At 38.7% G+C, this 24,507-nt stretch overlaps 1 protein-coding gene across 1 annotated transcript in view; it reads right to left on the reverse strand.

Annotated features, from left to right (window-relative positions):
• Positions 1–24,507, reverse strand: part of dlgap2a (discs, large homolog-associated protein 2a) — a gene marked incomplete at its 3' end in the record, with an annotated part of 179,411 nt that overhangs the window by 6,614 nt on the left and 148,290 nt on the right. The window contains 7 exon segments of the mRNA XM_079833680.1: positions 34–119; positions 7,485–7,723; positions 8,693–8,845; positions 12,660–12,717; positions 20,482–20,766; positions 21,542–21,701; positions 22,363–22,431. Coding sequence (XP_079689806.1) covers positions 34–119; positions 7,485–7,723; positions 8,693–8,845; positions 12,660–12,717; positions 20,482–20,766; positions 21,542–21,701; positions 22,363–22,431 — 1,050 coding nt within the window.

Consider the following 24,507-nt stretch of genomic DNA (forward strand, 5'->3'; position numbering starts at 1 on the left):
CATAGAGATAAAACAGATGTGCTCTGTACTTACCGTCTCTCGTCTTCCACTTGAATCCCAACAGACTGATACTCCCGAGAGCCTTTGCTTTCACACTCAGAATCAGTCGCTGCTTCCACCTACAATGACAACACAGATCTTTAACTGATGATTATTGACCATGTTCATACTTATAATACTTAATCACAAACTATATGATCAGAATTACTATTGTGACCTATACATTGTTCAGAACTCTAAATATGTTCTCCTCAAACTAGTATTTCAAAGTTTACATCAAAATTTCAATTCTGTATTTTCAATGTAGGGTCAGACTTTTGCATCCCATGGTTTTTTCACATGAATGGGGTAGTCACTGATCCTAAAATTGTAAGTTCAGTCCCATGCCAGGAACCGGTGCAACCTGCACATGCTGACAAATAACAAACAAACGATTTATGATTTATAGGGGGGATAAAAGCTCAGTGTAATTTACCAGGCTGAGTCTACAGAAAATTAAGAGAGAAAAAATGCACACACAGTTTCTAGTCCACAAGTAACTCAATAAATAATACTAAATGATATCCAAACATTTGAGAGGCTCATTTTTAAATAATTGTATACATTATGTAATCCATCATAATAAATAAGCAGGTTTTCAACATTGATTTAGTAAAAAATTCTCTTTCAAGTACAAAAGAATGTGACAAACTGCCCTGCCCAGTCAAGAACCACTGAGGAAGGTAGTGGAAGACAGGAGGTAATAAACTATGAGAAATGCATTAGTCTCGAGAAACTTGGAGTGACTATGTTGTTTAGGCAAGTGAACTGTAGCTCCAAACAACTGCAGCACAGACAAAATATTTTAAATAACTGTGCCTCTGTGTACATATTGTATATTTATACACCGATCATGCATAACATTATGACCACCTTCTTAAAATATTGCGTTGGTCCCCCTTTTGCTGCCAAAACAGCCCTGACCCATCGAGGCATGGACTCCACTAGACCCCTGAAGGTGTGCTCTGGCACCAAGATATTAGCAGCAGGTCCTTTAAGTCCTGTAAGTTGCAAGGTGGGGCCTCCATGGATCGGGTTTGTTCAGCACCTCCCACAGATGCTCGATTGAATTGAGATCTGGGGAATTTGGAGGCCAAGACAACAGCTCAAACTCGTTGTTGTGCTCCTCAAACCATTCCTGAACCATTTTTGCTTTGTGGCAGGGTGCATTATCCTGCTGAAAGAGGCCACAGCCACCAGAGAATACCGTTTCCATGAAAGGGTGTACTGTACATGGTCTGCAACAAAACTTAGGAAGGTGGTATGTGTCAAAGTAACATCCACATGGGTGGCAGGACCCAAGGTTTCCCAGAAGAACATTGCCCAAAGCCTCCGCTGGCTTGTCTTCTTCCCATAGTGCATCCTGGTGCCATGTGTTCCCCAGGTAAGCAACGCACACGCACCCAGCCATCCACATGATGTAAAAATGATGAAAACGTGATTCATCAGACCAGGCCACCTTCTTCCATTGCTCCGTGGTCCAGTTCTGATGCTCACGCGCCCATGTTGGAGCTTTAGGTGGTGGACAGGGGTCAGCATGGACACCCTGACTGGTCTGTGGCTATGCAGCACCATATGCAACAAACTGTGATGCACTGCGTCTTCTGACACCTTTCTATCAGAACCAGCATTAACTTCTTGAGCAATTTGAGGAACAGTAGCTTGTCAGTTTCATCGGACCACACGGGCCAGCCTTCGCTCCCCACGTGCATCAGTGAGCCTTGGCCGACCATGACCCTGTCACCGGCTCACCACTGTTCCTTCCTTGGACCACTTTTGATAGACACTGACCACTGCAGAATGGGAACACCCCACAAGAGCTGCAGTTTTGGAGATGCTCTGACCCAGTCGTCTAGCCATCACAATTTGGCCCTTGTCAAACTTGCTCAAATCCTTACGCTTGCCCATTTTTACCGCTTCTAACACATCAACTTTGAGGACAAAATGTTCACTTGCTGTCTAATATATCCCACCCACTAACAGGTGCCGTGATGAAGAGATAATCAGTGTTATTTACTTCACAATGGTCATCATGTTATGCCTGATCGGTGTATGTGTGTGTGTGAGGATCCATTAAATTGATACAAAAAATGTCTATTTCAAATAAATGCTGTTCTTTATAACTTTCTATTTATAAAAGAATATGACTGTATAATGTTTTCACAACAAACAAAAAAATCACTAAAATATTAAGCAGCACAACTGTTTTCAACACTGATAATTATTATATTAGAATTATTATTTTAAAATGTAAAAATTTAAAGTTTATTTTAAAATTGTAATATTTCACAACGTTATGGTTTTTACTGTAGGATTTGTGACCAAATGCATTCTTGGTGAGCAGAAGAAACATTTAAAAATCTTACCAACCCTAAACATTTGAACAGTAGTATATATTAATGATTTTATATATATAAAAACAAAATTTAAATAGTTATATTTAACAATTATCACTCAATGACTATAAAAATTATCTGTAGGTGGTTATAATACATTCCTGAGATGGTAAATACGTTTAATTAGCTAAAAAGACATTCTGTGATAACTTGAATAACTGTAAAAACACCTGAAGGTCAATATTTCAGGTACATCAAAAAAGATGTCTGTTGCTTAGAAGTGTCTGTGCCACTACTAAGAACATCAGACCATCTGAAGAAAGTGTGACTCACACAAGCACTGGAGAAGGACAGGGGGGGAAAGGGTGACCTCACAATCAGAGAACAAGATGATTCACATCACAGATCAGACAAATCAGCTGTCCCTGATCTATCGGTCTGTCTGACAACTGAGAGCGTAAAAAAGCAGAAAGGCTGAGCACAGGAATTCTGTTTGAGTGAGTCAGACTGTCAGGCATGAAAGAACTATGAGGTTTCTTCAGACACAATTCAGTCCATAAGGATTACGGCTAGGTGAGCAGTGCTTCCCTCCACTGTTTGATAGTGTGTGAGGGAGAGCACGCTGTGTGCTTCAGGGTTCCTTCACAGATACAAAACTGTACCTTGGACTGCAGCATTCGAGGAAAACTGTGGTGAAGAATGTGTCACTTAAAACTGGTGTGGTGAAGGTGCAAATGTTGACAGTAAGCAAGGACAAAAAAGCACCTTAAAAAGCAGTTCATTTGACTCGTGCACTATATTCCAAGTCATATGATAACTTTGTGTGAAGAAAAAATGACAAGAAAACAATTATGGGGATTCAGGTGACTTGGAATCAGTGTTAATCTTGTCGATGAAAAAAAAGAAAAAAAGAAGTAGCAATAGATCTTTTCATCCATATTGTGATGTACATTTAAGTGAAACAACAAAAAATCCATCAGTTGTTGACTGGATGGAGGCAGATGGGAATGCAAGCTTGCACTTGATTAGTTGAAGTTGAGAGAAATGAAAAAAAGAAAGAAGCATGCATGGATAAATCCTTCAAACTAAGATCAATAACATGCATTTAGAAAATAGATTCCCATTTCATGGCGATTATAATTAAAGGTTTATATTATTAATTTAAACATACCGTTAGCACAAATATGAGAAAATAACATGCATTAACAGTGCACTAGAATTTTATTTTTTTATTTTTTTTATGCATAAAATGTTCGGTTTAATTATGCACTTTTTCATCAAGTTAAAATGTTGATATCACCCTGTAGCCTGTCCACTGAAGCTAAGCAGGACCCTGGTCAGTACCTGGATAAGAGACCTCCTGGGAAAAACAGGTTGCTGCTAGAAGAGGCGTTAGTGAGGCCAGCAGGGGGTGCGCACCCTGTGGTTTGTGTGGGCCCTAATGCCCCACTATAGTGACGGGGACACTATTCTGTAACAAGCACTGTCCTTCGGAAGAGACGTTAAACCAAGGTCCTGAATCTCTGTGGTCATAAAAAATCCAATGTCACTTTTCGTAAAGATTAGGGGTGAAACCGCAGTGTCCAACTCCAAATAATACCCACCAATTGGCTCTATCACTCTCTCTTCTCTCCACCTATAGCCGGTGGTAAGCGCACTGGTACCGTTGTTCTGTTTACATCCAAGTAAATGCTGCACACTGGAAGTGGTTGAGGAGAGACACCCTCATTTGACTGTAAACCACTTTGGGTGTACAGTAGTACATAGTAAAGTGCTATTTAAATGCCTCATTCATTCAACAGTCAACTAAAATTTTATGCCATTTTAGACAGAATAAAACTGCCCAAAATGAATTAATATGTCAAAGACATTTGGAAAAAATCTAAAGGCTACAAGAAAAAAGCGATTCACTTTTGATGCTCCACCAAAAAGTAACAGTACATGGGTTTGGAGCAACAAGATCGCGCAGGCACGATTGAGATTCTCCTGGGAGGGCCCGCAGGTACCCGAACCCATGCAGGACTCTGACATGCAGTTTAGCATGTTCACCAGTGTACTCCCAACATAACTATGATTCAAGTTTAAAACTTGAAATTGTCTAATAAAGAAAATTTGACTTTTACCTTAGTAGAAAATTTATCAACATGCGTTTTTTGTTTTGTTTTGAAAAATAACACCATGCCAGGCAGCTACTGCAACTATTTTCATGGTAAGAAACAGGATAAAAACAATATAAATGTACCTAGTTGTTCTCCAGAACTATGTGGGATATTCCTCAATTTAAGCTGCCAAAAACAATGTGTTTTTAATTGTTTTTTTAACAGAGTTTGTTTCATTGGCCCTGTCCCAAATGACACACTTCACAAGACTGTAGGGTTGTGACCCACTTTGCCAATGTGTGCCCTCAAAACACTCCAAAGGAAGGAAGTTTGCGAGGGCTTAGGTTTCCATTTGGGACAGGGCCATTGAACAACAGAGCCTGGCTCATCTTGTGCAGTGAGTGACAGAGACCTGTGCTGTTTGTCACTACTATGCAAGGAAAACAGCTAAATAATTGCAGTCTTGAGGGAAAACATATTTTTTAATAAAAGTAACAAAGGAAAATTGTGTTTCATGGTGTAATAAATATTTATGGACTAAATTCACCCCCATTGGCAGTTAATTGCGCTCCCGCTGTGCATAACCTCTAGGGGGCAGTGTGGACAATGAATGGAGAACAGATCCATCAAACAGAGAGAGGCAAACCCATTTAACATTATTAGGACATGATCTCAACACAGATATTCACAAGGCAAAGACAGATAACTGCTGGCGAGAGAAAGGGAGGGAGGACGAAAGAGATAGAGATGGGGAAATAGGGAGATTAAAGGAAGGAGAGAGGGGGAGAGCCCATTCAGTGAAGCCTGAGTTGAATGTTAATTAATGGATTGCAGTATGATGACTCACAGGAAGTTATTTTTAGCATGAAAACACAGACTGGAGGTGTGTTTGTATATACTTCTATTTTTGTACTTTAAAATAACCTACATTGCTTTGGTTAGGTAAGATTCAGTTTGCATGGGTGCCTTTGGGTTACATTTATCATTAGTCAGCAGTCAAGAATATTTTGCTCACAACAGACAGTCACAGACGGGAGCTCAAAACAGCAGGGAAGTGGTACGAAAAGGCAGCTTTCTATTCAAACCAGTTAAAACTGAAGTCACCAAACAGAAACAAACAAACAAAAAACAAGGACTGTTTGCAAACAGGTTTTCCAAACACTTCCTCCATTTCCCATTGGTCAACAAAATGAAGAGCCCCGCCCCAAACTCTTGCTATTGGTTAAGCCAATATTGCTGTTGTTGGGCTTTGAGCACCAAAAGACTTCTCAAGGAAATTAAACTATAAATGGCTTACCTGTGGTTGTCTGAATATTAAACAGGGAAAAGAGAAGGTTTTTAAATGAAATTTTTTATTTTAAAATGAAAGTTCCAAACCTGTATAAATAGACCGGATGTGAATGGCACGATGCAACAAAAGACAATAGAACCTATTATAATAAGTTATGCTGTCTACACTAGGTGTGGCGTGGCGCGGCGTGGCGACACAATAGTAAACTGATGCCTTATTCTATTTTATGACATACTCCAAGCACTTGCGAAACTTCTCATAGGAAGGACAAATAGATTTGAAATGATCGTTTTGTCGCGTCCAGTGTCAAGTAGGGCTCGCTGCCTCCTGCGGTGGACATCCAACCCCGCCCAACCACCTTGTGACTCCCCATCTCCGTTTTGCCCCGGAAACCTGATTTGTTGTATGTAGGTTTCCAACTGAAAGGGTTTTTTAGGTGTAAAGGTAGGTTTTGAGTGGGTTTCAGCGCATTCTGTCATAAAAAGATAAATATACGAAGTAAATGAAAAAGAATTAGGTTTAAGTCTTCTCGATGCATTTTCCTGTTTCAAAGTTAAAGGGTTAGTTCACCCAAAAATGAAAATTCTGTCATTAATTACTTACCCTCATGTCGTTCGACACCCGTAAGACCTCCGTTCGTCTTCGGAACACAAATGAAGATATTTTAGTTGAAATCTGATGGCTCTGAAAGGCCTCCATTGGCACAATGCACGGTTCACTCTCAAGACCCTTAAAAAGTACTAAAGACGTTGTTGCAAAGTCCATCTCACTACAGTGGTTCTACAATAACTTTATGAATCGGCGAGAATAGTTTTTGTGCGCAAAAAACCCTAAATAACGACTTATATAGTGATATTCTCGCGCATGCGTCGTGGAGGCACACGCGGAAGGCAATAACAAGCTGGATAAAGGTGTTATTTTGATTTTTTTTTGCGCACAAAAACTATTGTCGTCGCATCGTAAGATTATTGTAGAGTCACTGTGGTGAGATGGACTTTGTAACGACATTTTAAGTGCCTTTTATCGGTCTTGGGAGTATAAGTGTACTTGAATGCCAATGGAGGCCTATCTGAAGCCTTTCTCAGCCATCAGCTTTCAACAAAAATATCTTCATTTGTGTTCCGAATATGAACGGAGGTCTTACGGGTGTCGAACGACATAAGGGTGAGTAATTAATGACAGAATTTTCATTTTTGGGTGAACTAACCCTTTAAGAATCAGCAGCAGGGCGGAGTTTCCACTGAACTGGTTTGACGTATTTGGACATGGGCGTGGCTTCTGACATCACACTTAGATATGGGCTGGGTTGGATGTCCACCGCAGGCTGCACCGAGAGAAGCTTCTCTCCAGTGTAGACAGCTGTTGCGACGCAGCATGATGCAAAGTGTCAACGATCACGTTCCGGTGTAGACGGTGTTACTTTCTTCTGTGGAACACAAAAGAAGATATTTTGAAAATGTCTCAATTGTTTTTTTTTCTCAATACAATAAAAGTCAATGGAATTCAATGTTGTTTTGGACTCCATTGACGATCAGTGTACTGACAAAAAAAAAAACATTCTTTAAAATATCCTATTTTGTGTTCCACAGAAGAAAGAACGTCATACAGGTTTGGAATGACATGAGGGTGAGTAAATGATGAAAGAATTTACATTTCTGGATGAACGATTCTTTTATGTGGTGATGCAGGATCTTAGATTAATAAACTGTTACACTTCACCTGTATTCCTATTGAAGACCTTGGTGTTTTTAGGTACTCTTCCGCCTTGGACACAAGCACAGCTTTATCACAGGTCATTACTGAGCTGTGGCTGTCTGTGGAGGGGTGTCTCTTTCCTGCCATCGCCATGGCAGCCGCTTCCATGGCAATAGTGACGGCCTTGGCGCTGTCCAGACTGTCAGTGGAGTTATAAAGGGCTCGACCCAAACTCAGACTCAACCCATCAGAACCCCAGATCCCTGTGGGACAAGCATAAAGAGAAGATGGTGTTATTTTGAGGTCACATAAAGAGACAGTGAGGTTGTGAATGATGCAATGTTCAGAATTAAAGGAATATTCCTGAAGAATTAAATAAATATATTAGTAAAAAGAAAATTACATTTACATTCAATTTTACAATTTTGTTACCTGGACAACAAAAAGGCTAAAACCCTAAAATGATGTAAAAATGATGAGAACATTACAGCTCAAATGATACACAACTTTTAAAAGAAGAATGAAATGTAAGTGCTTTTATAAAATAATAAAGTTTCACACTTCTGTTTTAAATTTCACAAAATTGTCCTTTTTTACTTTATATATTACACATGGTTCACTATAACCAATTATAGCCATGATATTATATATCATGTATATGTCTATATATATCTCTATGTCAAAAACAATTTTACTCATCCCTTTCTTAAAAAAATAATATATATATATATATATATATATACACACATACATATATTATTATTTTTTTAATAAAGGGATGAGTAAAATTGTTTTTGATATAGAGATAAAATTGTTTTGTGTGCTCATCAACATTACACCATACATGCTGTTGAATGAGCTTAACTTGTATTAAACCTGGATGTTCCCTAATTGTTTGCATAGTCAGAAGCATGGTAAACTCATGTATTACTTAGTTGTTATAATACAGTGTTGATATTGTTAACTAATACTAAAACTATTCAAATTTGTATTCGGTAACTGAAATAAAGCTAAAATAAAATATGAGATGAAAAACTTAAACTTGAAAAACATAAAAATAGAAACGCTGCCTTGGCAACAAACTGAAAATTATTAAAACTGAAAAAAAAAAAAGTAAAACTATGCAAGAAATGTTCTTTTAAGAATGAATAGGGAAAAAAATGCAAAAGCACAGAACAAAATTAAAAATTAAAACTGAATAAATAAATAAATAAAACTAGAATAGCACCGACCACCTCTGGCCAGCTGTCCCTCGTGGTAGGCATCCTGTGTGGACTCTGTGCTGCTCTGCGCTGTGATGGAGATGAGGGGTTTCGAGGTGGAACGAGGGGGCACGGGTGGAGGGGTCCTCTTATAGGTGGGTGTACTGGGTGTGTAGGTGACCGCTGTTAGAGGGAGAGGTTAAAAGTCAAATATCTCCTGTAGGTCTAACGGATGTGGAGTGACATGATGAAGGTGAGTAATTATTGACAGTATTTTCATTTTTTGGTGAACTAACCCTTTAATCAGCCAGTATTCTGAATATTGAACACATTGTAGTACAAAACACTTCAGCACTGATTACTCATTCAGAAAGAAAATGTGTCATGAATGAGCCTGCTGACTTAATCATAGCAAGTCACATATACATAATTATAACACAAACTCCCGCTTCATTAATAAGGGAGTCTGGTGTTCTTGTAAACAGACTGAAGCCTACCATGCGTTCTGATGAGTAAAAGGTTATCCACAAATCTTTTTCTGCTCTAATCCACACAGCTGGACCAGGCAGATAAATGGACCTTTTATTTGGATGGGTCCTCTAATTGAGTGTACACTTTTACACTACAGTTAAAAAATTTGGGGTCAGTAGGTTTTTTTTTGCTGGTGTTTTTATTTTTTTGGGGGGGGGGGGGGGGGGGGGGGGGGGCATTTAAAATATATTCATTGAAGAATCCTGAAAGAAAATGCATTAAGCCCTGCTAAACCAACTCTCATCACATCAGCCAGCTTTAAAACCTTACAGAAAGGTCATGTGAACAACTGAATCAGAAAGACTGATTGAACGAAAGAGAGATAAGGAGAGATTAAAAGAGAAAGATGGATCGTAACAAAGAAGTAGTGGGAGAGAGAGGGAGAGAGAGAGAGAGAGAGAGAGAGAGAGAGAGAGAGAGAGAGAGAGAGAGAGATAGAGAGAGAGAGAGAGAGAGAGAGAGAGAGCGTTTGAAGGGCCAATAATGAATAAGAAAGGAGGAGAAGGAGTGAGCAGAGTGATTCAGCACTGGTACAAAAATAGATGTTACAGCCAAACAAATAATGCAACGGGGACTCATAACTCTCTCTGTGCTACCTGTTTTATCAAACGAGTTAAGAGTGATGACACCGCGCTTTCATCGTTACGGAGAGAGAGGAAGTGAGAAATGAGAGAGAACGAGTTTGTGAGAGTGCTTCACACAGACTAAACTAGTGATTATAAGCCTGCAAAAGAACAGTGTTAAAGTTGGTGACACTCATCTTGTTTTAAGTTGACTGCACTCAAGAATCATTAGACCGCTAAAAATGGTGAAATATATGCAAGGGAGACAAGACCAACCACAATTCAGTATCTAAATAGATGTAAAGAAATTAAACAACAATTTCACAATTCAGTATGCAAATGTCACAGCAACATCCCTGTCAGTTAGAATAAGAATACTGCTCAACTTATCAATATCAATAGGTTGTTAATCAATGTTATATGCTTCTTGTAAGCCACCAACCCGCATTATTTCAATAGATTTTTAAATAATTGTGTTTAATAGCGGAATTCCTGGTGAGAAACCATTTTACATACATTATTATTAGTATATATTGATTCTGCAATAAAATCCACCAAAAATTGTCCACAAGAGAACTGTGACTGTCAAATTAATTCTTGATTGGAGTGCTACACACTCCCATGAAGCACCATGAATGACAGTCTCTCTCAAGCTACTTAAATATTTGTGTCACGATCTTTGGTTTGTGTTTAAATGTATTCTCGGTCCCCCCTTGTTGTCTTGCTTGCCTTGTTTGTCGCCATGGTTACCCTCATTAGTTCCCATGACTACTAATCACTGACACCTGTCCCTCATCAGCCCCATGTTAACCTGTCTATTTAAGCCTCTGTGCTTCAGCTCTTTTCCTGTTGATGCTCTCCTGCCTTCTCTGGATGAATTTCTTGTTTGTTCTTGGATTGGATTATCTGTGTTTGTGTCTGCATATATACATTTATATATATATATATATATATATATACATATATATACATATATATATATATATACATATATATATATATATATATATACATATATATATATATATATATATATATATATATACATATATACATATATATATATATATATATACATATATATATATATATATATATATATATATATATACATATATATATATATATATATATATATATATACATATATATATATATATACATATATATATATATATATATATATATATATATATATATATATATATATATATATATATATATATATATATATATATATATACATATATATATATATATATATATATATATATATATATATATATACATATATATATATATATATATATATATACATATATATATATATATACATATATATATATATATATATATATATATATATATATACATATATATATATATATATATATATATACATATATATATATATATACATATATATATATATATATATATATATATATATATATATATATATACATATATATATATATATACATATATATATATATATATATATATATATACATATACATACACACAACAGGGGCATAACATTGACTAATATTATCCTAATTATTATCCTAATATTGTGTTTGTCCCCCTTTTGCTGTCAAAACAGCCCTGACCTGTCAAAGCATGGACTCCACTAGACCCCTGAAGGTGTGCTGTGGTATCCGATACCAAGATGTTAGCAGCAGATCCTTTAAGTCCTGTAAGTTGCAAGGTGGGGCCTCCATGGATCGGACTTGTTTGTTCAGCACATCCCACAGATGCTCGATTGGATTGAGATCTGGGGAATTTGTAAGCCAAGTCAACACCTGTTGAGCTCCTCAAACCAGGGCACATTATCCTGCTGAAAAAGGCCACAGCCACCAGGGAATAAAGTTTAGATGAAACGGTGTACATGGTGTGCAACAATGCTTCGGTAGGTGGTATGTGTCAAAGTAACATCCACGTGGATGGCAGGACCCAAGGTTCTCAGCAGAACATTGCCCAAAGTATCACACTGTCTCCTTCGGCTTTCATTCTTCCCATAGTGCATCCTGGTGCCATGTGCACCCAGCCATCCACGTGATGTAAAAGAAAACGTGATTCATCAGACCAGGCCAACTTCTTCCATTGCTCCGTGGTCCAGCTCTGATACCCACTGTTGATGCTTTAGGTGGTGGACAGGGGTCAGCATTGGCACCCTGACTGGTCTACGGCTATGCAGCCCCATAAACAACAAACTGCGATGCACTGCGTCTTCTGACACCTTTCTATCAGAACCAGCATTAACTTCTTGAGCAATTTGAGGAACAGTAGCTTGTCTGATTGATCGGACCACACGGGCCAGCCTTCGTTCCCCACGTGCATCAGTGAGCCTTGGCCGCCCATGACCCTGTCACCGGTTCACCACTGTTCCTTCCTTGGACCACTTTTGATAGACACTGACCACTGCAGAATGGGAACACCCCACAAGAGCTGAAGTTTTGGAGATGCTCTGACCCAGTCGTCTAGCCATCACAATTCGGCCCTTGTCAAACTTGCTCAAATCCTTACGCTTGCCCATTTTTACCGCTTCTAACACATCAACTTTGAGGACAAAATGTTCACTTGCTGCCTAATATATCCCACCCACTAACAGGTGCAGTGATGAAGAGATAATCAGTGTTATTCACTTCACCTGGTGGTCATAATGTTATGCCTGATTGGTATGTGTGTGTGTATATATATAGATTATACATTTATTGTAAAATATCATGCATATATATGCATGTTATTTTACAATAAATTTATAATATATTAAAAATATAAAATTCTGAATGGGGACAAAATATACAGTTTTTGATTATTCTGATGCAGGTACTTGATGAACCTAGTGGAAAGATGAATATGCTGAGTTAATGCTATAATGAAAAGTGGTGTGTCTTTACCTGGTGGCTGTTGGGAAGGACGGTCCACACTGCCTGAAGAAGGGAGATGGAACTGAATTCCTATAAGCAAACATACACACAAACTTTTTGAAGCCAGACCACACTCACACACAGAGACAGACACAAACATACATACATACATCCATAAGTCATTCTGAGCTCAGTACACATACATAATTCAAAACTGAAATTTGCATCATGGGATTTGATTTTAACAGAAGTAGTTTACAGTTAGAAAATAAAAATTAATAACAAAACACTTGATGAAAAGTGAGCATCCTTTTAAATAATAATAATAAAAACATCTTCCACTGTGTATTGAAGAGAACACTTACATCAGAAAAGAAAACCCCAAAACCACTATAACAGTAAAAAAAAAAGAAATTTAGTAATGAAATACAGTTATAAACTTGTCTACCTGTAGGGCCTTAATCAGAACATTTATATTATTATTACAACAGATCAAGTAGTATAATAAGGCTAACCAGTACAGAGAAAATAAAAGGATGCGTACATGTGTGTGTAAAGAAAACTGAGCAGAGAGAGGTACTGTAGCTTACAACAAAGTGTTTAAAAACACTCCTAGTTCAGAGACCACTATGCAACGGCCTAAAACAGTTGAAGTTCTGATGTAAAAGTTCTTGTTTTATTATTTAATGAAATTATTAACATTCACTTAGTTACAGATCATCATGATTGCAGACATTTAAGATGATCTCAGAAAAACCAACAATCAGCTGACAGAAGTGAAGATACAGAGAGATAAAGAGGCTTGTTTTCATGTTTTTTTCAGGCTTCAAAATCTCTGTGGTTAATATTCGAAACCTTACAGTCCAGTTGGTTTTAATTCTGAAACTTTGAAGCCATTAAGAAAAAGAAAAAAAAATTCACAGTGGCACAACAATATTGAGGCTGGGTGGTTAAACGCCCACATTCATGAGCCAGACAAGGCACACAATGTACAAGCAGCCAATGAAATGTGCAGTACCAGGAAACCCCTACCCCCAAAGAAACACTGCTTTTACTACACTTAAATGACTCATAAGGCTCTGTCATGTTTTCCAGCCCACTGAAAAGACTTGGGGATGGGACCAATGAGCATCTTAATGTGTTTATTTGTTTTGCTACAGTCCTGCACTTTAAGCACCTGTGGGTCTGTTCTAGATATGTATGTAAAACCCACTTTTATTACTTAAGAAATAGCTCTCCAGCACAGCAGAGGGCAATGTGTGGACAATGCTGTAAAATAAGGCCTGAGAGCTCCATTATGAATAAAGGAAGACCTGTTAGCAACGGCTAAATCTCAATATGCATGCTAGTTGTACTATACTATATATGAGATAAGGATTAGTGTCCCCCGAATCATAAAATTGCATACTAATTCTAGTGAATTGTTCAAAATGTGCATCTGTCTGTGCTTTGTAGGTTAATATTTCCCACAACCTCTTGCGCTACACAAGGAAATCGTGATCGCTGTTTGTAATGACTCTTTGACGCTGTACTAAGACCATTTTCTGTACATAGTTGTGGTATGCGAATTGGGAATTAGCCAAAATTTCCATTCTAACACTGAATATTTACAGATTAAAGATATGTTGCCAGGTTTAATTTGTAGGGAACATATTTCAATTCTTTATAAGCTTTTAAAAACTGTTATCAAAACTCACTGTAAATGTCTGTCAGTTGGCTGGCTGACTAACAAAAAAGCAGAGAGCCCTGAAAGTCCAGGTTTTAAATAAATAAATAAACAAGCAAATAAATCTAAAACATAATTAGATGCATTAGCTACAACCACTTGATTAAAAATACATTCACTACAATGTAAAACTGCAACCACAACTACATGAACTACTCCAGGAACTACTTCAGTTTTAGTATGAGTCTGTCATACTAATTAGATGTGAACTGTTGCTAATAATTAGAATGCTAATAATTCACATCACTGTATCCGGTTTCAAAATTCCTCTGATTGTCAGATACAAGGTCATTGCATTGCATTTGTCGATACAAACCAAATCTTAACTGTTAGAGATAGCCAGAGTGTTTTCTTTAGTACCCTGATAATCCCTCGCATACATGTACAGTATATAATGTTCGTTATAATACATACAGACTGCTGATTTGACATCAATAGCTTCAGTCAGCATATTGGCACAAATAATCTCATTTTAAAGATGGGGAGGTCTCATAGCGGTTAATGAGAGCTGCGTGTGTAATGTTATTAATATTTGCAGGAAAGATCACTGGATACAATAGACTGTACATTTAAAATACAGGGAATCACTGGGGAATATTATTATATGTGGAAATTAGGGACGCACAGTATATTGTATCTCATTTATAGTAATAGGTGTGGATGTGCAAGATTTGTATCAATTTGTAAGAAGTGTGCATAAATAATTTTGTTTAAATGTTACAGCTAACTGTACAAGTAGTAGTGGCCAGTCACCTCAAAGTGCATGTTTATCCTACAGGTCTTCATTCCTAACCCAATTGCATTTTTGTGGTCTGTAGATCTATATCCCATATTTAAATAAACTTCAAAACGACCAACATGCTCAATGTATGTTCATGTAACCCCACAAGATTAACAGAGCTTCAAACCTCAGTAACCAAATTCCTTAAATTTAAGTGACCTTAAGAAATATCCATTTAATATTAATATCTGATATATTTCCACATATGAATATGCCCAGAAAGAGAGTCCAAAAATATCACATTCAACATCCTATTTCCCACCAGATCTGTATAAGATTTGAGCAAAAAAAGGAAAAGAAGCAGCAGTCACTTCACAGAGTTTCATAACATAGACGTTGTATCTTCGAAAATTTCACAGTACTAATCTGTCCTCCACTTTTACAGTGAGACTTTGGCTCTGAAGACATTGAGTAAAATAAAAATAAAGGATTCCATCATTCATACCAGAGAAACAACCAATACATTATATTCAGAGAAAAAAAAAAGATTATCAAAATCCATAAAATGTATCCAAGCGATATGCAGTTGTTTCAGGTAGTCTTTGGCAGACATCCACTTCATACTCTGTTTTGTTCCATCTGAAAAAGGATTCTACTTACCCTCACACTCTCTCAGAGAATGACCAAGGAACAAATTTCTGGTTTAACCGGGACCAGTTCGTACAGAGATTTATTTTACAGTTTACTCTGTAGTTTCTTAAGTTCATTGGAGAGAGTGTCTTGACTGGAAGCCTTCGTTCTCTGCCAAAAGACAATCACAGTATTTACTCAAATACATTTCAGTCTCTGTAAAGCCAGAGAGTGTCCCTGGAGAGGAGTGAAGTTCAAGGTGACTCACCAGTTTTGTAGTGTAAATAGGTGCTGAATGTCTGAAGTACACTAATGCAGTGTCATTTCTGTCATCAGACTGCTTTTAGCTACAACCCCTCTTATAACCTCATCCATGCCTCAATTGTAACAATGTCTTATCCCTTCTATTTTTCCCCTTTTAACACTCTACTTCTCATTCTCTCTTATATAATCACACACACACACACACACACATTGGGGAGACACAAACCTGTAAACATCTTGCTACATAACCTAACAGTCTTACATTCTGTCAGTAAATATTATATATGATTATCTATTGCACACCCCGTGTAGCTTCATGCACTTTTTTGGAGAGCTCAGAGTGACAGTGACATATAAGACATCTCTGAATTGTTTGAGTATTTCTTGTGGAAAATTTCCATACTGGCACTCCGTGACATTGGCTGCCGTCCACGTGCTTTCCGCTGCCATCGAATCCACAGGAAATCCCTATCGGATAGTGAATGAGAAGGGCTGCTTATGGCTGCTGTTCCCTTTGGTGACCCATTATCGCTTGTTTCGCTCTTAGATGCATCTAAAGCTGACTGGAGCTCCAACAGGGATAAATTGAAGGGATGCACAGTTGCTGGGTCTATAGTAGCAAGTCCAGGAGGATTCAAATCCGGTGACGTTGGGTCATCCATGCTAGTGACTTCAGGATCAAATGTATCTGACTCAACTGAGCACAGAACGGCAGAGTAGAGAGTCTCAAACTCCAGGGGAGCGGAGTCCACAGTGTCTGGCTGGATTGGGAAATGTATCATCGGGTCAGGAGAATCCACATTCTGGCCATCTTCCTCTTCAGAGTAAGACTCTGGGACATTCATTGCACCACCTTCTTCAGTAAAAACCAAGATGGTTTCTTTTTTGGACCACAAAACAAGAGCCTGACTGTCTAGTTCATGTGAAGCTGGCTTTTGACAAGTAGGAAAATGAGGTTCAGGACTTGCTGGGTTTGATATGTCAGACTCTGTTCGGGATTCAGGCTCTGGAGTGGCAGGTTGGAGATAAATGGTGTCCAATAGTTCTGGAAGGGGTGGTTCTTGTTCTGTAGATTCACAGGAATATTCATAGACAGTTTCTGGGGTTGGAGGGTTGGGCAGGGCCAGATCTACAGGACCTGGGCTTTGAGAGCCAGAAACATTGAGCTCAAGAGATTCTAAACTTGGCCATTTTAAGTCATGAAGATTCATAGAATCTGGGGTCATTGGACTCAGGACAACAGACTCCAGTTCTAGTGATGTGAAGTCCATAGGTTCTTCGTCTGTATGACTCAGCAACAATGGTTGCATGGATTCTAGAACTGACTGTTCCTGCGTAGACATGCTACCAAGGTCCAGTGTGTATGGACCAGGTTGTTCCGGAGATTCTTGAGAGGGCTGGTCAAGAGATTCTTGGGGTGGAGAGCCAGTATCATCTGGATCCAGTTTAGGCCACTGCAAACTGGCCAGGTTCACTAGTTCTACATTTGTGAAGTCTAAAACAACGGATTCCACATGCTCAGGAGTTGATGACTTCGTAAAGAAACACGGTTCTACCTCTGGCACTGGTTCAGGGGGATCTGGAGGAGTCATAGAGTCCGAATCTAGATCAGGCCAACAAAGTGATGCCACATCAATAGGATCTGGAGGGGTAAGATTAGCAAAAGTAGGATCGTCAATGTCTGCCAATTCAGAGTTGGGGTCAGTTTGAAAAAATGGCGACGAGGCAGAGACCTGCAGGACATTTTTCTCTGCAGGTTCTGAGGGAGACATGGATAAAACATTGGGATCAACTGGTGAGGGGCAGTTAACCGCTGCGTCTGCCGTGTTCTGTCTCACCAGTGTCTTGCTTCCTGCTTGGGTGCTGACAGACACTTGAGGAGCAGCTGTCTGGGTTTCCCTTACCCAGCTTGGTGACCAGGTGCTGTAATGTTGCGTGAAGGTGGAAAAGTTCATGTTAAAGGCTCTGAGCTCTGTGCACAGATCCTTTCTGAGCTCGGCTAACTCCTTACGCATGGCTGACACATCCTCCCTCCACTGCTGGCTGATGGCCAGGGCTAGATCTGCCGTCTCCTGGACACTTGACTGAACAGGGCGCGGCCTGATGGGCGCGCTCGTTTTCAGCGGGGGTAACGAGGGAGTCGTGGTGGGTGAGCAATTACCATAACGGGTGCTGGATTCATCTCCGCTCCCGTAGAGGTCTGTATCCCCACAGGCCATGGAGGTTAAGTCTGGCCCCTCGCTGAGTAAATTGTCCTCATTAAGCAAACCAGTGCCCTCCAGCACATCATTTCCCTCTGGAAGAAAAATATAAAAATGCCAGTGTATATAATGTGCCCATGGTGAGGCCAGCTGGGGATTTGTGCTGTTTGCAGGCTCCATTTAGAGTTCAACCAAACATGTGTGAGCGAAAATCTGTTTCAGGCCAGATCAGGGTCAAATCTTTTTTTGTGTGAATGATGTTATTACACAGGTCATATAAAAATATTAACAGTGCGTTGCAGGGATGCGGGAATTAATTATTTATAAGAGAAAGATTCTGAGAAGTATGTACACAATTTAAATAGAAGGGTTTTGTAAAATTGTACCAATTGTTTTGAGTTTTGCTCAGTATGCAACAAACGCAATCTCAACTCCCTGTATTTTAGGTGACGGGAGCTAGTTATTGTGAGTTGTTGTGATCACGCTAGCAAACAGATCCCATTTTGACTCTCAGCTTTTTTTCTCTGTTATTACCCTGCCTTCTCACTCCATCCTTTATTTGCATATTCATCTCTCAAAGCACAAAACAGAGAACTGAAGCCTGAGGACACCTGCAGGGGATAATAACAACGGCATCTCATAGAGCATTATCAGGTCCCTCTGACAGAGCAGGTCTGCGCTTTGTGCCTTGAAAGGAGGCAATTGCGAGCAAAAGCTTTTAGTCTCTTTTTTTTTGTGTGTGTGTGTCTCAGCAAAGCAGGTATGAACCCTATTGAACATGAGAGGTCCACTGACCAGGTCTTTACTGGGGGAATCATTGTCTTCAACCAGTACCTCGACACACAAACAGCCAAATTCAAACAAAAAAAATGTGCTTAATAGTTTATCACATGCAATTTTTGTGATCAGTGATTGTATTCTTTAAAATATTCCTTGCCCAGTCACTGTTGCGAAATATATATGATATTTACTATAGTGGATTAAGTCAAAATAAGCTAAAAAAACAAGTGTTTTTAAAGAGACTCCCTTTGTGAGAAAGCCAATATTGCTCGTTATACTGCAAGCATATTTCAGTGAGAAGGCAGTGCAACAAAAAAAAAACGCCAGAGCATATAATGTATATTCTCTGTCTAAATTTTTGGCCTTAATTCACACATGTCCAGGGATTGGACTTTGATGCTCTTAATTATATTTACTTAGGCGGCTTGTTTCACTGCTGACCCATAAACCGTCTGAAAACTCAAACACTCAAGTGCGGCTTCAGTTGCGGACCCTGTGGGAGAGAGAACTCAAAACTGATGCGTTTAAAACCAGCTTCCACAGCCAGAAGAGAAAGTGAAAGAGAAGGAGAGGAAGAGAGAGCTAGAGAGCTAGAGAGCTAGAGACTAGGAGATGTGTGAGAGTGAAAAACAGAAAGCCCACAGAGTGACAATCATCCGACTGAGAAACATTTTGGGATCGCAATACACACCACCTCGTGTCTCTCCATCATTGCTTTTCACCCCCTCCCTGTCTGTTAGCCAAGAGTCAACTGAGGCAGAAAATAGGACAAGGTAGAGATCCAAATTGAAAATCTTGAGAGACAAAACACACAGTGGAAGAATAAAAAAGGTCATATCTTAATTTGGACACAATATTACAAAAAAAAAAAGAAGAAAAAATTGGATGTTTCACTTTTCACCATTTTATTTTTTGCCACAATATTTGGGGATTGAATTCAATAGGGTTCATATTCTTATGCTCTGAGGCACACCAGCACTTACCTCTGGGTTATGAAGCCATACACAAAACAATCACTCCGCAGTAAGCAGTTCACATGCATGCATGCCATGCTACATGTAATAAGATGCATTCGTTTAGAAATAGTCATTTGAACAGCTTTTCTGAATCGAACTGAGAAACGCCATACTCGTCTATGCCTTCACAGGGTTCAGCATTTACGCTCTTTATAATCAAGTCATGCAAATTCATGAAATTCATGAAATTATGTAATCACTGAGCTAAGCGCTCTTGTTTTTAAACTGACATTTTCTTAATTAAATTGCTCATTCATCGTTTTGAAGGTTACAATTGTATTACCAGAAACTATATTCACAAAAAACTGAATCAGGTATGCCTTAAAGCTTTTAAGATCAGAATCAGACTATGTAAAATGTATTTACTCACCAGTTGGCAATTAACTTTAATAGGACGCGCCAGTTGAATTGTAAATAGCTTTTTAACTATTTTGGCTTGTTAAAGGCAAACCTAAGTCACTGAATACAGTAAGTTAGTTATCTGGAATACTGCCACAACTCCTGCTTTGAGACAAACACAAGCCGAGACCAGACACAGGAGTGCATGGTTATTCACAAGGAGCCCACAAGCCCACTTACCTGTGGTGGACCTGATGGTGGAGGTGACAGTTGATGATGTCATGGAGGGGACGCAGTCGTCGTCCTGTGAGAATCCAGCTTGGATGGCTCGCAGGTAACTGTGGCTGCGTGTCCTGAAGCAGCCCGGCAAGTCCAAAGCATCCATGGCCTGAGACTCCACCTCGCTGAATACGGATTCACACACCGACTCAAACTGTCCATTAACCTCGGTCTCGCTCACCTGCAGAAACAGAAAAATCGAGTCAATATATCTCAGCATGTTTCTTCTAACCATCCTCTGTTTTTTATTTATTTTTATCTGGCTGCTTTCTTCCATTGTCATGGCTTTATTTACTGTTAGGCCTATATTTCTCCCTTAGTCCCAGTGTTCAGTCTAATCTTATCTACTAAGGACTGTACAGTACGTAAGATAAAAAAAACTGTGTTTTGTCACGGCAGAATCTCTGCAGATCAAACATTAAGTCTTCCTGCAGAAGTCGGAGGAAATGAAATGCTTTCTTTAAATCCTTCCCATTCCTGAGCAATACCAGCTTAGATCAACTTGAAAAATCTAAGATGAGCATCTTTGCGATAAAGCGATAGGTCTAGTCAAGCTGAACTTGTCTGATAGGATTCTTACTACCCATCAGATTCCCATTTAGCCATCTCTAAAATCCAAGATTGCCATCATTGCAAGGGAATTATCCTCTAATGACCACAGCAAGCCACTGATGACGCTTAGAAAGCCAGAGCGAGCATGTGTGCAAAATGGGGGTCTGGAGAAATAAAAACCATGTTGTAAGACCTCAAAACAAATCAATACAACCCACATTACTTCACTTTAAGAGAGAGATTTAGATGTTAGAGGCTGATAAATCTGTCTATTTAGAAACAGACAAACACAATAACGCTATATTGTATATATAGTGAGGCCTAAATCCTCTGTTAGTGTTGACAAGTGTGAAAAACCCTAAATTACCTTGAGCTTTGTGAAGCCGAGCAGATGTGACTCTCACCTGGCTGACCTGGCTGACGCAGCTGGCCTGGCTCAGGGTGCTGACCGCTCTCATATAGCTCTGGTTCCTAGAGCGGAACTTCGGCGAGTTGTAGTTGGGAGACGGTTCCAGTGTGATGCTGGGATGGATTTCCCTAGAGGTCTGAAGATGGTAGCTTTGACTATGCAGTGAGACATGCAGTGAAAATGACAATGAAAGGAAGAGAAGGTAATAAAAAAAAAGTGAATTATATACAGTATCTATCTATCGGTTTTAAGGAGGCAAGCTAGTAAGAGCTGATGTAAACCTCACTCCCCTGGCCTCAAGAGGCGCACTAGAGTTACCGGAGAAGCCGGTTCGAATCAATCAATCAAACAATCTGTCTATCTACCAACTAATGACTACTATATAAAGGATAATTTAACAACTTTTACATTATCTATTTCCTTTACAGCTTATTCAACGCAACCTAAACATTTTGATTGGCTGTGCTGAAGCATCCAATCAATGCTGGAAAATGAAGCACAATGCAAATTAAAGAATACTTAATGAGCCACTGTGCCCACTCAATACTACCTAGAAAAAGACAGAACACCACATGACTCCCCAAAAGAGAAAAACAGAGGAAAGGGAAAAGAGTGCTATTTTATTTAATGCTATTTCACAAAAGCAATTCATTCAAAATAACCTTTTTTTTCGTTGTCTTTATTGAATAACTCTATAGAACCCAATAAATGTGACATGGGAAGATCAGAAGATGACTTTTATATTCTAAGCATACATCAAAGTCTACACTACCTTTAGTTTTGAGCAGCTAAGTGTGTGTGTCTGCTTATATTCACCTTAAATCTGCTGTGATATTGGTGAGGTATTTGACCATGTCCCGGCTTGACTTGTCCAAACGGTACGAGCTGTGAACAGAGGTGAGACACTTTTTAGCGTTGAAATAAAGATTTAATGACAGACCAACACGTTGGTTTTTGGAGAAAATCTAAATGGTGAAAGTAAAAGTTAATAAAATAGTTTCAAACTCTGGTTGTGTCTATTGGAGTTTGGGATTAGTTGAATAATCTTTCCCGCACAATTCACACTGCAGCTATTCCCCTCTAGGAATACAATCACACTTTCTCCCACTCTCTCTCAACTCCAGTCTCCTGAGATCTGCAGAAATTTGCACACAAACACATTCCTGAACGCTCAGTGTAGATCGTGGTGACATTTCTGCTGTGAGATTCTGCTGGGCAAGTAAGAGACAGACCACACAAGCACAGCTCAAATGATTACCATTCAGCTAATGTTTAGTTGCTGGAGAGCCAACAGGCAAAACCAAGGCTCATTCTAATCTGAGATCTTAGTAAGAAAAAATGAGTGTTTGCTGATGAAGTTACAGAGCTTGAAGAGACTCTTCAGGACGCAGGGACAGATTTGAAGCCGCTGTTGGTGATTCTTGAGCTCTGAGCTCTGAGCTCTAAAAATCAATACAATCAATGTGTCTCCCTCGGTTTGCACGGTGTGCGTCCTTCTCTGCTGCTGCGGGGGAGATTTCTAAGGCTCTGCCTCATGCTGTAACTACAACACATTCTGAACCTCCACAGCTAAACTGCAGAGGGCAGATGTTCAGCATGTGTAAGCTCATCACTGCAGGGAGCTTCATTAGAGTTGTATCATGTATTAAATTATTTTGAATCTTTTTAAAATAGTGAAGGAAAACGTGGGGCTTTACGATGCATTAATTTGCTAACACAAGGAACACAAAGGGGGTAATTAAATGAAATGTTCTCAATGTTCCCAGCAGGTTGTTAAAAATCTAAGCATATTACAAATATACAGAAATATTGCAAAGGACTCTAAAGCAGTTATGAGTGGGTTGCATTCAAGTCATGGTGCCATTCAAATGTGTGGGTGGTCGACACCACTGCACTGTACAGTGCTGTATTGAACTGATGATCCTAAATAACACTGATTAGTGATGAGCCCCTCAGATGGTTAGTGTATCTCATCTTTTTGTTGAGTTGAGCTGGCTGTGTGTCGTCAGCATACAGTCTTCCCATATTCTCTGAGGATTTCTATCAGCGGGTCTGGGCCACGCAGAGATAAATGATGCTGTCTTGAGTGATCAGCTTGCATGCGCAGTAAAAGCTTACCATGCTTTGATATGTTGTCACTGCGTCATGACACCCCCTGCCCTGCCTATTCTACACTGTTCCATCAGAATTTACTGCTGCATTTTACTGTAAGACTGCAAAGTTGTTCTAAAAGGATATTGCTATATTTTAAAATGGAATAAAACCAAATTATAAACTACAAATTACCAATTATAATTACACGGCTCCAAAAATATAGAGGCTGATAAATCTGGCTATTTAGAAACAGACAAACACAATAACATTCATGTATATATTTAAGAAATATTTGCATGTATGTACTGTATATACATTTATATAATCTATAATATGTATAAATATAAATGTTTATATATAAAAATAATATTTTTTTCTTAAATATATACATGCTTGTGTGTGAATTTATATATAAATAATAATTAACAGAGTACACACACATATTATGTAAACACAAACTTTTATTTTGGATGCGATTAATCGCAATTAATCTTTTGACAGCCCTAATATATATATATATGTTTTGAAATAAGTCTCTTATTTGATCAAAAATACAGTAAAAAAGTAATAGTAAGAAAATGTTTAATAATTTAAATGAACAATTATCATGTAAAAATGCAAAAGTATTTACTGTCATTTCTGAGCAATCTTCTTGTTGAATAAAACTATTAATTTCATTAGGTGCAAGATTTTGAAACATTTGAGACACTTGCTGCATCCGAAAGCTTAGGCAGCTGACTTTGCAGGCAGCGTTTGCACATGAAGATACTCACAAAACTGATTTCAGACAGACTTCTGAGGCACTGTAACATTTTAATGATCTACAACAAAAAAGAGAGAGCTTTGGTTTTATTTAACATGACTTAA

This window comes from Gobio gobio (assembly GCF_949357685.1).
Source record: "Gobio gobio genome assembly, chromosome: 13".
Lineage (NCBI taxonomy): Eukaryota > Metazoa > Chordata > Actinopteri > Cypriniformes > Gobionidae > Gobio > Gobio gobio.